This window comes from Ciona intestinalis, unplaced genomic scaffold (assembly GCF_000224145.3).
Source record: "Ciona intestinalis unplaced genomic scaffold, KH HT000047.2, whole genome shotgun sequence".
NCBI classification, from domain to species: Eukaryota; Metazoa; Chordata; class Ascidiacea; order Phlebobranchia; family Cionidae; genus Ciona; species Ciona intestinalis.
In genome coordinates this window covers 93,770-107,395 of record NW_004190369.2, presented here as the reverse complement: position 1 = coordinate 107,395, position 13,626 = coordinate 93,770, and the positions used below count along the sequence as shown (strand labels likewise).

The window sequence follows — 13,626 nt, the reverse complement described above, 5'->3', positions numbered from 1 at the left end:
GAGCTGTAAAGGCACACATGGAAAGTGTAAAATCTGCAGCTGAAAGTGGAAATACGGATCATCAATTAAATTGCTATGGAATAGGTGAGCATGTTATAATGTAATAAGTATATAGCACACAAACTGGAATTATTGCAGGTTGCATCTGTAACTTTGTAAAAACAGTCAATCAAAATTAACCTAATATATTCCTGTGTTAATATATATAGGCAGCTGCAGTAATCATGTTAAGGTTTGAACTTATTAAATATAATTATTTGGTTGAAATAATTGGATTCCTGTATAGTTGTCTTACAAATACTTTAAAATTAATCCCAACTGCCCCTAAACATGTTGTTTAGCTCAAACATTGGTGGTGAAGATGGTTTAAATTAATCGACCAGTTCCACAGTGAATTTTTAAAATGTTGACAATTAAAACTAGTGGACCGTACTTATGTGTAGTCAATTTTTCTGTCAGAAATTTTGCTTCAAAATTTGTTATATATATTTTTTATTTCTATAACATATAATTTTATTAACTAACCAGTTAATAAAAACAGTAAAATTGTTTTTTATTTAGTATTTAATTTTTCTTTTTCAAAGTTGGTTGTATACTTATGCAAGTACTGTAAGCTTGTTCTCTGTATCTAATACAGATAAGTTTAAGCTCAATATTTCTTTGCTTTAAATGTTCTACTCCTTACTGTGTCTTTATATGACTGTTTGTTTACTTGACATTAAATCAGACATTAAAGTGTTTAAGGTTTAGAGAATCATGTTGGTTTTACAGTTGGTAGCTGTTTGTATAAACTATTAAAATATTTTGCTCAAATCAAAATTTTATTACTAGGAATCTATGTGCAAAAAATTTTTTTTCAGTGTTTCCCGAATTTTGCGACACATACCATGGACCACACAGTGTTGAATGTCTTACAACTATCTGGGAATCAAAAGGTTGTTTAAGTGAAGGAACAAAAGCTCCGGATAAGCTAGATACGGCTGAAAAAAATGCTTTAGATTTGTTACACGTTAAGTAAGTTTTTTTGTACTTTGTGGTTTCCTTAATCAAATATTGGATCTGTAACAGTTATTTTCTCACAGTGAAGTTTTCACAAAGTTCGAAACGGTTCGAATGGAAGCTGATGGTGGTGATAAAGATAAAGGATTGGAATGTTATGGAATTGGTTTGTACATTATTACCACCGTTGCTATTAGTGGATGTTGCCCTACTATTACTCTATTTTGATTTAGTTTATCCTGAAAATTGTGATTCTTATCACGGACCCCACTCTATTGATTGTCTCATCACAATTTGGGAAGAAGTGGATTGCAAGGCCAAAGGTTATCGATACCCTAGCAACCTCACAAGAGCAGAAGCTAATACTTTAAAAAACTTCAATTTAACGTGCGTTTAGGTTCATTTGTTTGTATAATTGTACTTTAAATCTTTGTATTAACAAGCAGTGCTGTAAGAGAAAACATGGAAGCAGTAAAGTCTGCGGCCGATAGTGGAAATGTTGATCATCAATTGAATTGTTATGGAACTGGTAAATATATAACACTTATTTATTTTTGTGATTTTCTGGTACTACGTTTATCTGATTCCTCCTTGCTTAACTTTTTAATTTTAGAACTTATTCTTGTCAGAAATATTAGTATAAAATCTAATTCTTTTAGTGTTTCCTCAAAATTGTGACACATACTATGGACCACACAGTGTGGAATGCCTTACAACTATCTGGGAATCAAAAGGTTGTTTAAGTGAAGGCACCAAGGCACCAATTAAACTTGATGAAAATGAAAAGGATGCTCTTGATTTGCTAAATGTTGAGTAAGTTATCACAATTTACAATTTGTTTTACATATAGATTACTCTTATTATTTCTGGGTTCATGCAGTCAAATTTCAAGTAATTTTCAATCAATTCAAGTTGAAGCTCATGGTGGTAACAAAGATAAAGGATTGGAATGTTATGGAATTGGTTTGTACATATTAAATGCATTGCTATTGGTATTAATTTGCCCACTATTGTTATACATTTCAGTTTATCCTGAAAATTGTGATTCTTATCATGGACCTCACTCTATTGATTGTCTTATCACAATATGGGAAGAAGTGGATTGCAAAGTCAAAGGTTACAGATATCCTGGCAATCTTACAACTGCTGATGCTAATGCTTTAAAACACTCAAATTTGACGTGAGTTTCAGTTTTGAAATAGTTTTTACTTTAAAAAATATTTTTTTTCCTGCAGAGCTGTAACAGAAAATATGGAAGGTGTAAAATCAGCAGCTGATAATGGAAATGGTGATCATCAATTAAATTGTTATGGTTTAGGTAAATTTGTGTATTTGTTGTTCGCAAAATTTTTATAGTCTGTGCATTAACTGCAACCTATGCTTATTTTGTTAGTCTTTCCCCAAACTTGTGCTGCGTATTACGGACCACACAGTGTGGAATGCCTTACCACTATGTGGGAATGGAAAGGTTGTTTAGGTGAAGGAACAAAAGCCCCAGTTAAATTAGATGATGCTGATAAAGAAGCTGTGGATTTGCTCACTGTAGAGTAAGTTTGTTTGCAGTTATTTGTATTTTGATGTAATTAAACTGTTTATTTTCCTAAATTGTTAACTCCAACTTTAGTGAGGTTTTAGATAGTTTTGAAATAATTCGAATGGAAGCTGATGGTGGTGACAAAGATAAAGGATTGGAATGTTATGGAATTGGTTTGTACATTATTACCACCGTTGCTATTGGTGGATGTTGTCCTACTATTGTATTACTTTTCAGTTTATCCTGAAAATTGTGATTCTTATCACGGACCCCACTCTATTGATTGTCTCATCACAATCTGGGAAGAAGTAGATTGCAAAGTCAAAGGTTACAGATATCCTGGCAATCTAACAGCTGTTGATGCTAATGCTCTGAAATTCATGAATTTAACGTAAGTTTATGCTTGTTTCTATTGTAGTAATTTAAGTTTTATCAATCAACAGAGGTATAACAGAAAACATGCAAAGTGTTAAATCAGCGGCAGACGGTGGAAGTCCTGATCATCAATTGAATTGTTATGGAACTGGTACATAATATGTCCTATGTGTTTATAGTTGTTATTATAAGTTAATATTTTGGTGGTATTTTTTACATATTTGTTTTCCAACACTTCCGCTGCTTATTATCATTGTAATACAGGTTTCTATGATTTGTTTATATTGCTTGTGTATTAATTTGTTTTGTGATTTACTTTATTTAAAGGTAGTAGTTTCACTGGTTATTTCTTTTCTTAGGTGCAATATATATTTTAAGTTATATGCTATGTGTAATTCTTCCAGTGTTTCCTGTTAATTGTGACACATACTATGGACCGCACAGTGTGGAGTGCCTTACTACCATATGGGAATCAAAGGGTTGTTTAAGTGAAGGAACTAAAGCTCCGGTTAAACTAGATATAGCTGAAAAAGAGGCTTTGGATAGGCTGAATGTAAAGTATGTATGTCATGTTTGTTGTTTTTAAGGCAGTGTAAATAATTTGTTCTATTTATTATCTTTAAAGTGAAATTTTGGATAATTTTGAAACACTTCGAGTGGTAGCTGATGGTGGTGACAAAGATAAAGGATTGGAATGTTATGGAATTGGTTTGTACATTATTTACAACATTGCTATTGGCTAATGTATTTTGTTTCAGTTTATCCTGAGAATTGTGATTCTTATCACGGACCCCACTCTATTGATTGTCTCATCACAATATGGGAAGAAGTGGATTGCAAACTTGAAGGTTATAGATTTCCCAACAACCTCACAACTGCTGACGCTGCTGTTTTAAAATCTTCAAACTTATCGTAAGGTGAGGTTTAATAAAATTGCTCAAATAAGTGTTTTTTGTCACAGAGCGGTAAGGAAAAACATGGAAAGTGTTAAATCAGCTGCAGATGGCGGAAATGAGGATCATCAGTTGAATTGTTATGGTTTAGGTGAGTTCGTCTTTTTTTTACAACAAACTCTATTTTTGATTTGACATTGCATTTTTTTTAGGTTTATTAAGTGGTTTTTAAAATCATTTTTCAGTATTTCCTAACAACTGTGACACATATTACGGACCACACAGTGTTCAATGTCTTACAACCATCTGGGAATGGAAAGGTTGTTTAGGTGAAGGAACCAGAGCCCCAGTTAAATTAGATGATGCTGATAAAGAAGCTGTGGATTTGCTCACTGTAGAGTAAGTTTGTTTGAAGTTATATGTATTTTGATGTAATTAAACTGTTAAAACTTACTTTAGTGAAGTTTTGGATGAATTTGAAATGATTCGAATGGAAGCTGATGGTGGTGACAAAGATAAAGGATTGGAATGTTATGGAATTGGTTTGGATATTATTAACAGCATTGTTATTGGTACATATTTGTGTATCATTCTATTTCTCTTCAGTTTATCCTGAAAATTGTGATTCTTACCACGGAACTCATTCTATTGATTGTCTCATCACAATTTGGGAAGAAGTGGATTGTAAAGTCAAAGGTTACAGATATCCTGGCAATCTAACAACTGCTGATGCAGATGCTTTGAAATTCATGAATTTGACGTAAGTTGAGTAATTTTAAATAAAATTTTACATTCCATATACAGCGCTTTTTCCAGAGCTGTGAGGGAAAATATGGAAAGTGTAAAATCAGCAGCGGATAATGGAAATGATGATCATCAATTAAATTGCTATGGAATAGGTAAACTTTTTGCAGTAGCCATTTAAGCTGGTTTTGCTTGTCTCTAAGTATGTTATGTTCTGTCAGGTATGGAATGCGAAGTTTATTCAGAGTTTTTGTTTCTAAATTATGCTTTGTATTTGTTTCTACCTATTAGTTAGATATCTTGTAAAGTTTCATTTTGTAGACCCTTTATTACTAATAAATGTATTTTGTATTATTTGCAGTGTTTCCTGACAATTGTGACACATACTATGGACCACACAGTGTGGAATGCCTTACAACTATCTGGGAATGGAAAGGTTGTTTAAGTGAAGGAACAAAAGCTCCCGTTAAATTAGAAGGAGCTGAAAAGAGTGCTTTGGATTTATTGGATACTGAGTAAGTATAAAGTGACGTGGTTGTTTCTAAGATTATCAATAAAATCCGCAACTTCTAATAAATATTTTATTTACAGTGAGATTTTGGCAAATTTTGAAATAATTCGAATGGAAGCAGATGGTGGTGACAAAGATAAAGGATTGGAGTGCTATGGAATTGGTTGGTAGTGTATATCATTTAAAAAAAAAAAAATTCCGTTAACACCCCATGAATTTAGTTTATCCTCAAAATTGTGATTCATATCACGGACCTCACTCAATTAATTGTCTTATCACAATCTGGGAAGAAGTGGATTGCAAAGTTCAAGGTTATAGATTTCCTGGAAATCTAACAGCTGCAGATGCTGAGTATTTGAAATCACAAAATTTGACGTTAGTTTTAATCACTTGTTATACTAATAACTTGGTAACATAAGTTGTATCAATCCATAGAGCTGTAAGGGAAAACATGGAAAATGTAAAATCAGCAGCTGATGGTGGAAATGCTGATCATCAATTAAATTGTTATGGTTTTGGTAAATTTACATCATATTGATATTTCCTTTTTTTAATTAAACCATTTAAATTGCACCAGCATGTACACTGGTTATTTACCAATACTTCTTTTGTAAGTTATATGTTTGAGAGATTTGAGCATTCTCAATTAGTAAACATGTTAATGATATTTGTATTTTTAGATTCGTAATAATAGTTCCATTAGTTGGTAGATATACAACTACCTACTTTTACAAGGATTGCGAATGTTATTAACGCAATTTTGATTACAAAGTTTATTGTGTAATGTTTGCAGTGTTTCCTAAAAACTGTGACACATATTACGGACCACACAGTGTGGAATGTCTTACAACTATCTGGATCTGGCAAGGTTGTTTAGATGAAGGATCAAAAGCTCCAGTTAAATTAGATACAGCTGAAAAAGAAGCTTTGGATTTGCTAAATACACTGTTAGTAGTTACCTTATTTGTAACTTTCTAATTAAATTCTTATTTTTGTATTTAGCAAATTATTTTTTAGTTGTTTCTAAGATTATCAATAGAATATGCAACTTCTAATAAATATTTTATTCACAGTGAGATTTTGGAAAATTTTGAAATAATTCGAATGGAAGCTGATGGTGGTGACAAAGATAAAGGATTGCAATGTTATGGAATTGGTTTGTACATTATTACCACCGTTGCTGTTGGTGGATGTTGCCCTACTGTTGTGTTACCTTTCAGTTTATCCTGAAAATTGTGATTCATATCACGGACCTCACTCTATTGAATGTCTCATCACAATCTGGGAAGAAGTGGATTGCAAGGTCAAAGGTTATAGATATCCTGGCAATCTAACAACTGCTGATGCAGATGCTCTGAAATCCATGAATTTGACGTTAGTTGAATTTTTACATTTAATATGAACATCCAATATATGACGTTTTTTCACAGAGCTGTAAGAGGAAATATGGAAAGTGTAAAATTAGCAGCAGATGGCGGAAATGATGATCATCAGTTAAACTGTTATGGATTTGGTAAAAATTCTTTGTTGTAAAGATTAGTTTTCACAGAAGCTATAGAAGTTTCTTTGAAGTGTCTCTTTTCATATGCTTCTACAGTATGTTATTTAGGTGCCAGGGATTACGATTTACATAAGAAGTTACCCTTTAAGTTGATACCTCTGCAGATTTAGATCATCTATTGCTACTTCTACTAGTAATGTGCATGTTGTTATTTGTAGTGTTTCCTGACAATTGTAACACGTATTACGGACCACACAGTGTGGAATGTCTTACCACTATCTGGGAATGGAAAGGTTGTTTAGCTGAGGGAACAAAAGCTCCCGTTAAATTAGAAGCAGCTGAAAAGAGTGCTTTGGATTTATTGACTACTGAGTAAGTATAATGTAACAAACATAGTTGTTTGTAGGATTATTAATGGAATCAGCAACTGCTAATAATTATTGTGTTTACAGTGAGATTTTGGCAAATTTTGAAATAATTCGAATGGAAGCTGATAATGGAGACAAAGATAAAGGATTAGAATGTTATGGAATTGGTTTGTAGTGTACATTGTATTTTTATTCAAATAATAACAGTTTATGTTTACTCTATTTTGATTTAGTTTATCCTGAGCATTGTGATTCATATCACGGACCTCACTCTATTAATTGTCTCATCACGATATGGGAAGAAGTGGATTGCAAAGTCAAAGGTTTTAGATATCCTGGCAATCTAACAGCTGCAGATGCTGATTATTTGAAATCAACAAACTTAACGTTAGTTTTATAAATAATATTCACTAATAACTTAGTAATATATTTTATCAATCAACAGAGCTGTAAGAGCAAACATGGAAAGTGTAAAATCAGCAGCTGATAATGGAAATGATGATCATCAGTTAAATTGTTATGGAATAGGTAACTATATACTATGTAGAAACCTAGTAGATCATTTTGTATATTTTAAATAACAAAACTCAAACCCATTTACAGTACCATTATAAATTAAAAAAATAGGACTTAACCAAAGGAAAACCTAACAAAGCAAAAGAAACAACAAAACTTGAAACCAGAGTGGTGGGAAACCAATGTGGCGCTATTATTGGTGTTGCTATTTTATTTAAATTATACCTGCATGTAAAATAATGTACCTATATGTTTCTAGATGGTGTGTAGGGGTTTTTGCTAAGTTAAAACAATGAAATTTGTGATTTTGTTTCCAGTGTTTCCCGACAATTGTGACACGTATTATGGACCACACAGTGTGGAATGTCTTACAACTATCTGGAAATGGCAAGGTTGTTTAGGTGAAGGAACAAAAGCTCCAGTTAAACTGGATGTAGCTGAAAAAGGGGCTTTGGATTTACTGAACACAGAGTGTGTATTAATGTTATTTTTAATGGTTGATAGTTTGGGCACCGTACCAATCGCTAAGATGTTTCACCGATTCCACAAATAGGACTCCCACCATTTAGTCAAATGTTTGGTGGGCTATATTGTGCCACATGATTACTTGTTAATCAAACATTCAGTTTTTCGGCTTCTTTGATTTTATTCTATTAGTGGTGACCGCATATGAAGATGCGATATACGATAAATTGGTAATAACAGCGTAATCCAGGGTTTATTTCTCTTTTTAAATATTCTTGTAAGGTACCTCTTTCAAATATAATATCTATTATATTATTCAAGTAGATTAGTAATCACTAATCAGTAATCGGCTCTCAGTAAAAAAACAACAAAAGGTAAATTAACTGCAGCGTTGTTAATTCAATCAGTTCTGTCAGCTGTCAATGTTTAAGTAAATTGTCTACATCACCAGCATGGAGTGGTGCCGCATGATGAGTCATAAAACTCCACCAAAATATGCTCTTAATTTTATTTCTTTATTTCCCTAAGGGAAATTTTGGATAATTTTGAAACAATTCGAATGGAAGCTGATGGTGGTGATAAAGATAAAGGATTGGAATGTTATGGAATTGGTTTGTACATTATTTACAGCAATTTGAGTAGTGCATATTGTTGTACTCTTGTTTTTTTATTTCAGTTTATCCTGAGAATTGTGATTCATATCATGGTCTTCACTCCATCAATTGTCTTATCACAATCTGGAAAGAAGTGGATTGCAAAGTCAAAGGTTACAGATATCCTGGCAATCTAACAACTGCTGATGCAGATGCTTTGAAATCCATGAACTTGACGTGAGCCTAATTTTTAAACATAATATAGGCATCCAATATATGACGTTTTTATAACAGAGCTGTAAGGGAAAATATGGAAAGTGTAAAATCAGCAGCGGATAATGGAAATGATGATCATCAATTAAATTGTTATGGAATAGGTAAACTTTTTGCAGTAGCCATTTAAGCTGGTTTTGCTTGTCTCTAAGTATGTTATGTTCTGTCAGGTATGGAATGCGATCCTTTAACAATATCTTATTTTTTTAAAGTTTATTCAGAGTTTTTGTTTCTAAATTATGCTTTGTATTTGTTTCTACCTATTAGTTAGATATCTTGTAAAGTTTCATTTTGTTGACCCTTTATTACTAATAAATGTATTTCGTATTATTTGCAGTGTTTCCTGACAATTGTGATACATACTATGGACCACACAGTGTGGAATGCCTTACAACTATCTGGGAATGGAAAGGTTGTTTAAGTGAAGGAACAAAAGCTCCCGTTAAATTAGAAGGAGCTGAAAAGAGTGCTTTGGATTTATTGGATACTGAGTAAGTATAAAGTGACGTGGTTGTTTCTAAGATTATCAATAGAATCTGCAACTTGTAATAAATATTTTATTCACAGTGAGATTTTGGCAAATTTTGAAATAATTCGAATGGAAGCAGATGGTGGTGACAAAGATAAAGGATTAGAGTGTTATGGAATTGGTTTGTAACTTAGTGTTTTTATTTTAATAATTACAGTTAACATATTAAATTTAGTATATCCTGAAAATTGTGATTCATTTCACGGACCTCACTCCATTCCTTGTCTTGTTACAATCTGGGAAGAAGTGGATTGCAAAGTCAAAGGTTACAGATATCCTGGCAATCTAACAACTGCTGATGCTGATGCTTTGAAATCAACAAACCTGACGTTAGTTTTGTAAAATTTTGGTTTAACAATAACTTGGTAACAAAAGTTTCATCCGTATCCCTTGTATAACGCTTTTTCACAGAGCTGTAAGGAAAAACATGGAAAGTGTGAAATCAGCAGCTGATGGTGGAAATGCTGATCATCAGTTAAATTGTTATGGTTTTGGTAAATTTACATCATGTTGATATTTCCTTTTTTAATTAAACCATCTAAATTGCACCAGCATGTACACTGGTTATTTACCAATACTTCTTTTGTAAGTTATATGTTTAAGAGATTTGAGCATTCTCAATTAGTAAATATGTTAATGAAATTTGTATTTTAGGATATTATCAGAAACAATAGATTTTTAATAATGGTTGGTAGGTATACAAGTATTCATTGTCGCAGGGTTTTCCATTTTTCATTCAATTGTAATATTATACGTGTAACTTTTTAGTGTTTCCCGCAAATTGTGACACATACTATGGACCACACAGTGTGGAATGTCTTACCACTATTTGGATATCAAAAGGTTGTTTGAGTGAAGGATCAAAAGCTCCAGTTAAACTAGACATAGCTGAAAAAGAAGCTTTGGATTTGCTAAACACACGGTAAGTGGTTACCTTATTTGTAATTTTCAATTAAATTCTCCATTTTGTTTATTGTTTCCCCAAGGGAAGTTTTGGATAATTTTGAAACAATTCGAATGGAAGCTGATGGTGGTGACAAAGATAAAGGATTGGAATGTTACGGAATTGGTTTGTACATTATTACCACTGTTGCTGTTGGTGGATGTTGTCGTACTATTGTATTACCTTACAGTTTATCCTGAAAATTGTGATTCATATCACGGACCTCATTCTATTGATTGTCTCATCACAATCTGGGAAGAAGTGGGTTGCAAAGTCAAAGGTTATAGATACCCTGGAAACTTTACAAGTGCAGAAGCAAATATTTTAACGACAGCTAATTTAACGTAGGTTTTAAAAGGTGCATGTTAATTTAGAACAGGGGTATTTACGATTTTCGATGATCAGTGCTATAAGAGAGAACATGGAAGGTGTGAAATCAGAAGCAGATGGTGGAAATGATGATCATCAATTGAATTGTTATGGAACTGGTAAATATAAATATTTGAATTGATAAATAGTGTGTAAGTATGACTATCCGTATCTTTATAAAATTTGTTCGTTTGTTCTGTTTGTTTCAACTCTTAGTAATATCTGCTGATTTTTTGTGGAAATATTGGTTTTCATTGTAGAAACACAGATTGTAAACTTCTTCCTTGTAACTTTCCTAGGTTTATGTTTAAATGTGTGTATGTTTGTGACATTTGTTTTTTATAAATATTTTGGCTCAAAATAATACAAATTTGTTTTGTGTTATTGCCCATATGAGTATACAACAATTAGCTATTTTATGTTTCATTGCTTCTTAAAAAGGCACTTTACAAATGCTTTTACACTAATGTCTAATTAATTAAACATTTGTTTCTATAATAAAGGTTCTATAACAGGGGTTCCAAAACCGCGGCCCGCAGAAGCAAAATAAATGGCCCTCAAAGGACTTTAAAATTACCGATGGCATACGTTCACAAATGAACATATCACTTTAAAAAATCGTCTAAAAATGTTTTATTGATTTCTGTAATAATTTACATTGTCTTTGTTACATCACAAAAATAGTTATGACCAACCTGCCACGCTTGTTACTCTGGTATAGGGGTTAATATCGCGACATGATTCAACAAAAAACTGTGAAACTTTGTCTTTTACTTCGCAAGTACGTAGTTTAATCTGTTCTAAAAGCCATGTTTATTACCAGCATATGTGTCGAACTTCCTGACCTATCTAACAGTATTCGTTATAACCAAACTTTGGCCAATACAAGTCGCGTCGCCAATGTAGCAAGGAAAACCTTGCCCGACGCATAATTATGATTTCACATATTGGCCGCGATAAAATAGGTTTGGGAGCCTCTGTTCTATAATAACAACTAGAATTGGACATGTAGTAGACCTAATATAAAGCAGAAGCATTACCCCTGTAATTGTTGTTTTACACAATATTTTTTAGTGTTTCCTGAAAATTGTGACACATACAATGGACCACACAGTGTGGATTGCCTTACAACTATCTGGATATCAAAGGGTTGTTTAAGCGAAGGAACAAAAGCTCCGGCAAAATTAGATACAGATGAGACAAGTGCTTTGGATTTGCTAAATGTTGAGTATGTATTAAGGGTATTTTTTGACTTTACAACTAAATATACTTGATTAACTATTTTATGCGCAGTGAGGTTTTAAATAATTTTGAAATGGTTCGAATGGAAGCTGATGGTGGTGATAAAGAAAAAGGATTGGAATGTTATGGAATTGGTTTGTACATTATTAAAAGCATTGCTATTGGTATAAAATTGCTCAATACTATGTTTCAGTTTATCCAGAGAACTGTGATTCTTATCACGGACCTCATTCTATTGAATGTCTCATCACAATTTGGGAAGAAGTGGATTGCAAAGTCAAAGGTTACAGATATCCCGGCAACCTTACAACTGCTGATGCAGATGCTATGAAATCTTTAAATCTATCGTAAGTTGCGTTGTTTCAGTTTATATGAACATCTAATATATAATGCTGCTTTACAGAGCTGTAAGAGGAAATATGGAAAGTGTAAAATTAGCAGCAGATGGCGGAAATGATGATCATCAGTTAAACTGTTATGGCTTGGGTAAGTTGAGTTGTAGTATTTTTGTTCTTTCATTGTATTACAAAGAACTAATCAGTAAGTAAGGAATTGTTTTTACTCCTGTTTTAGTATTTCCCGACAACTGTGACACATATTACGGACCACACAGTGTTCAATGTCTTACAACCATCTGGGAATGGAAAGGTTGTTTAAATGAAGGAACCAAAGCCCCAGTTAAATTAGATCATGCTGATAAAGAAGCTGTGGATTTGCTCACTGTAGAGTAAGTTTGTTTGCAGTTATCTGTAATGTGATGTAATTAACCTTTTATTTTCCTAAAATGTTAACTCCAACTTTAGTGAGGTTTTGGATAATTTCGAATTAGTTCAAGTCGAAGCTCATGGTGGTGACAAAGATAAAGGATTGGAATGTTATGGAATTGGTTTGTACATTATTACCACCGTTGCTATTGGTGGATGTTGCCCTACTATTGTATTACCTTTTAGTTTATCCTGAGAATTGTGATTCTTACCACGGACCTCACTCCATTGACTGTCTCATCACAATTTGGGAAGAAGTGGATTGCAAAGTCAAAGGTTATAGATATCCTGGCAACCTCACAATTACAGATGCCAATGTTTTAAAGTTTTTAAATTTGACGTAAGTTAAGTTAAATAATTTAATAGTCAAAAGCTACCAGTGTTGTATATAGTTTTGTTTTGCTCATCTGTAGAAAAACGTTTCAGTTATATAATGTTGTGTATAATTGTAATTATTTTTTATTTTTTCACTGGTTTACTAATTTTCTTGCCTGTTTGGGCCGAAAGAGCTTTCGATTCTTATTACTAAATCACATTCAGCTTTATTTGTAGTTTGTATGTAAGGTATGTTGCATCTCATATATATTTTTTTTTATAACTCCTGACTGTCATACAATGATACATTTATACACTGTTAGTAAAGTCATACAGAAAAAGCAAATTTAGCAAATATAAAATGATCTCTATTAATTTTGTTAATAGGTGCCGAAATGGTATCGCTACAGTCTGGAAAAATTTGATAAAATTCAATAAATGTACAGAGCTATAAACAATAACAATAGAATGAATGTTTTGTCATATTGTAACGAGGCCATTACATCTTAAGTGACAAATAACTGTTTGCTTCTTTATAGAACTGTAAGAGGAAACATGAAAGGTGTAAAATTAGCAGCAGATGGCGGAAATGATGATCATCAGTTAAATTGTTATGGCTTGGGTAAATTATTTTTTTTCTCTCTCTTTTTTGATTAGACCTCCATTTCGGACAACTTAACTTTAGTCTCATT

The 13,626-nt window shown here is 32.6% G+C and overlaps 1 protein-coding gene across 1 annotated transcript in view; it reads left to right on the top strand.

Moving 5' to 3' along the window:
- LOC100175212 overlaps positions 1-13,626 on the top strand; it is a gene marked incomplete at its 3' end in the record, with an annotated part of 276,802 nt that overhangs the window by 169,482 nt on the left and 93,694 nt on the right. The window contains exons 74-114 of the mRNA XM_026837993.1: positions 2-84; positions 861-1,014; positions 1,083-1,165; positions 1,233-1,386; positions 1,446-1,528; positions 1,659-1,812; positions 1,880-1,962; positions 2,771-2,924; positions 2,977-3,059; positions 3,313-3,466; positions 3,534-3,616; positions 3,667-3,820; positions 3,870-3,952; positions 4,047-4,200; positions 4,261-4,343; positions 4,408-4,561; positions 4,618-4,700; positions 4,907-5,060; positions 5,137-5,219; positions 5,278-5,431; positions 5,492-5,574; positions 5,850-6,003; positions 6,130-6,212; positions 6,277-6,430; positions 6,487-6,569; positions 6,776-6,929; positions 7,010-7,092; positions 7,159-7,312; positions 7,371-7,453; positions 7,759-7,912; positions 8,435-8,517; positions 8,583-8,736; positions 8,794-8,876; positions 9,110-9,263; positions 9,340-9,422; positions 9,477-9,630; positions 12,259-12,341; positions 12,429-12,582; positions 12,659-12,741; positions 12,806-12,959; positions 13,474-13,556. Coding sequence (XP_026693794.1) covers positions 2-84; positions 861-1,014; positions 1,083-1,165; positions 1,233-1,386; positions 1,446-1,528; positions 1,659-1,812; positions 1,880-1,962; positions 2,771-2,924; positions 2,977-3,059; positions 3,313-3,466; positions 3,534-3,616; positions 3,667-3,820; positions 3,870-3,952; positions 4,047-4,200; positions 4,261-4,343; positions 4,408-4,561; positions 4,618-4,700; positions 4,907-5,060; positions 5,137-5,219; positions 5,278-5,431; positions 5,492-5,574; positions 5,850-6,003; positions 6,130-6,212; positions 6,277-6,430; positions 6,487-6,569; positions 6,776-6,929; positions 7,010-7,092; positions 7,159-7,312; positions 7,371-7,453; positions 7,759-7,912; positions 8,435-8,517; positions 8,583-8,736; positions 8,794-8,876; positions 9,110-9,263; positions 9,340-9,422; positions 9,477-9,630; positions 12,259-12,341; positions 12,429-12,582; positions 12,659-12,741; positions 12,806-12,959; positions 13,474-13,556 — 4,823 coding nt within the window. The remainder of the gene's footprint in view (position 1; positions 85-860; positions 1,015-1,082; positions 1,166-1,232; positions 1,387-1,445; positions 1,529-1,658; positions 1,813-1,879; positions 1,963-2,770; positions 2,925-2,976; positions 3,060-3,312; positions 3,467-3,533; positions 3,617-3,666; positions 3,821-3,869; positions 3,953-4,046; positions 4,201-4,260; positions 4,344-4,407; positions 4,562-4,617; positions 4,701-4,906; positions 5,061-5,136; positions 5,220-5,277; positions 5,432-5,491; positions 5,575-5,849; positions 6,004-6,129; positions 6,213-6,276; positions 6,431-6,486; positions 6,570-6,775; positions 6,930-7,009; positions 7,093-7,158; positions 7,313-7,370; positions 7,454-7,758; positions 7,913-8,434; positions 8,518-8,582; positions 8,737-8,793; positions 8,877-9,109; positions 9,264-9,339; positions 9,423-9,476; positions 9,631-12,258; positions 12,342-12,428; positions 12,583-12,658; positions 12,742-12,805; positions 12,960-13,473; positions 13,557-13,626) is intronic.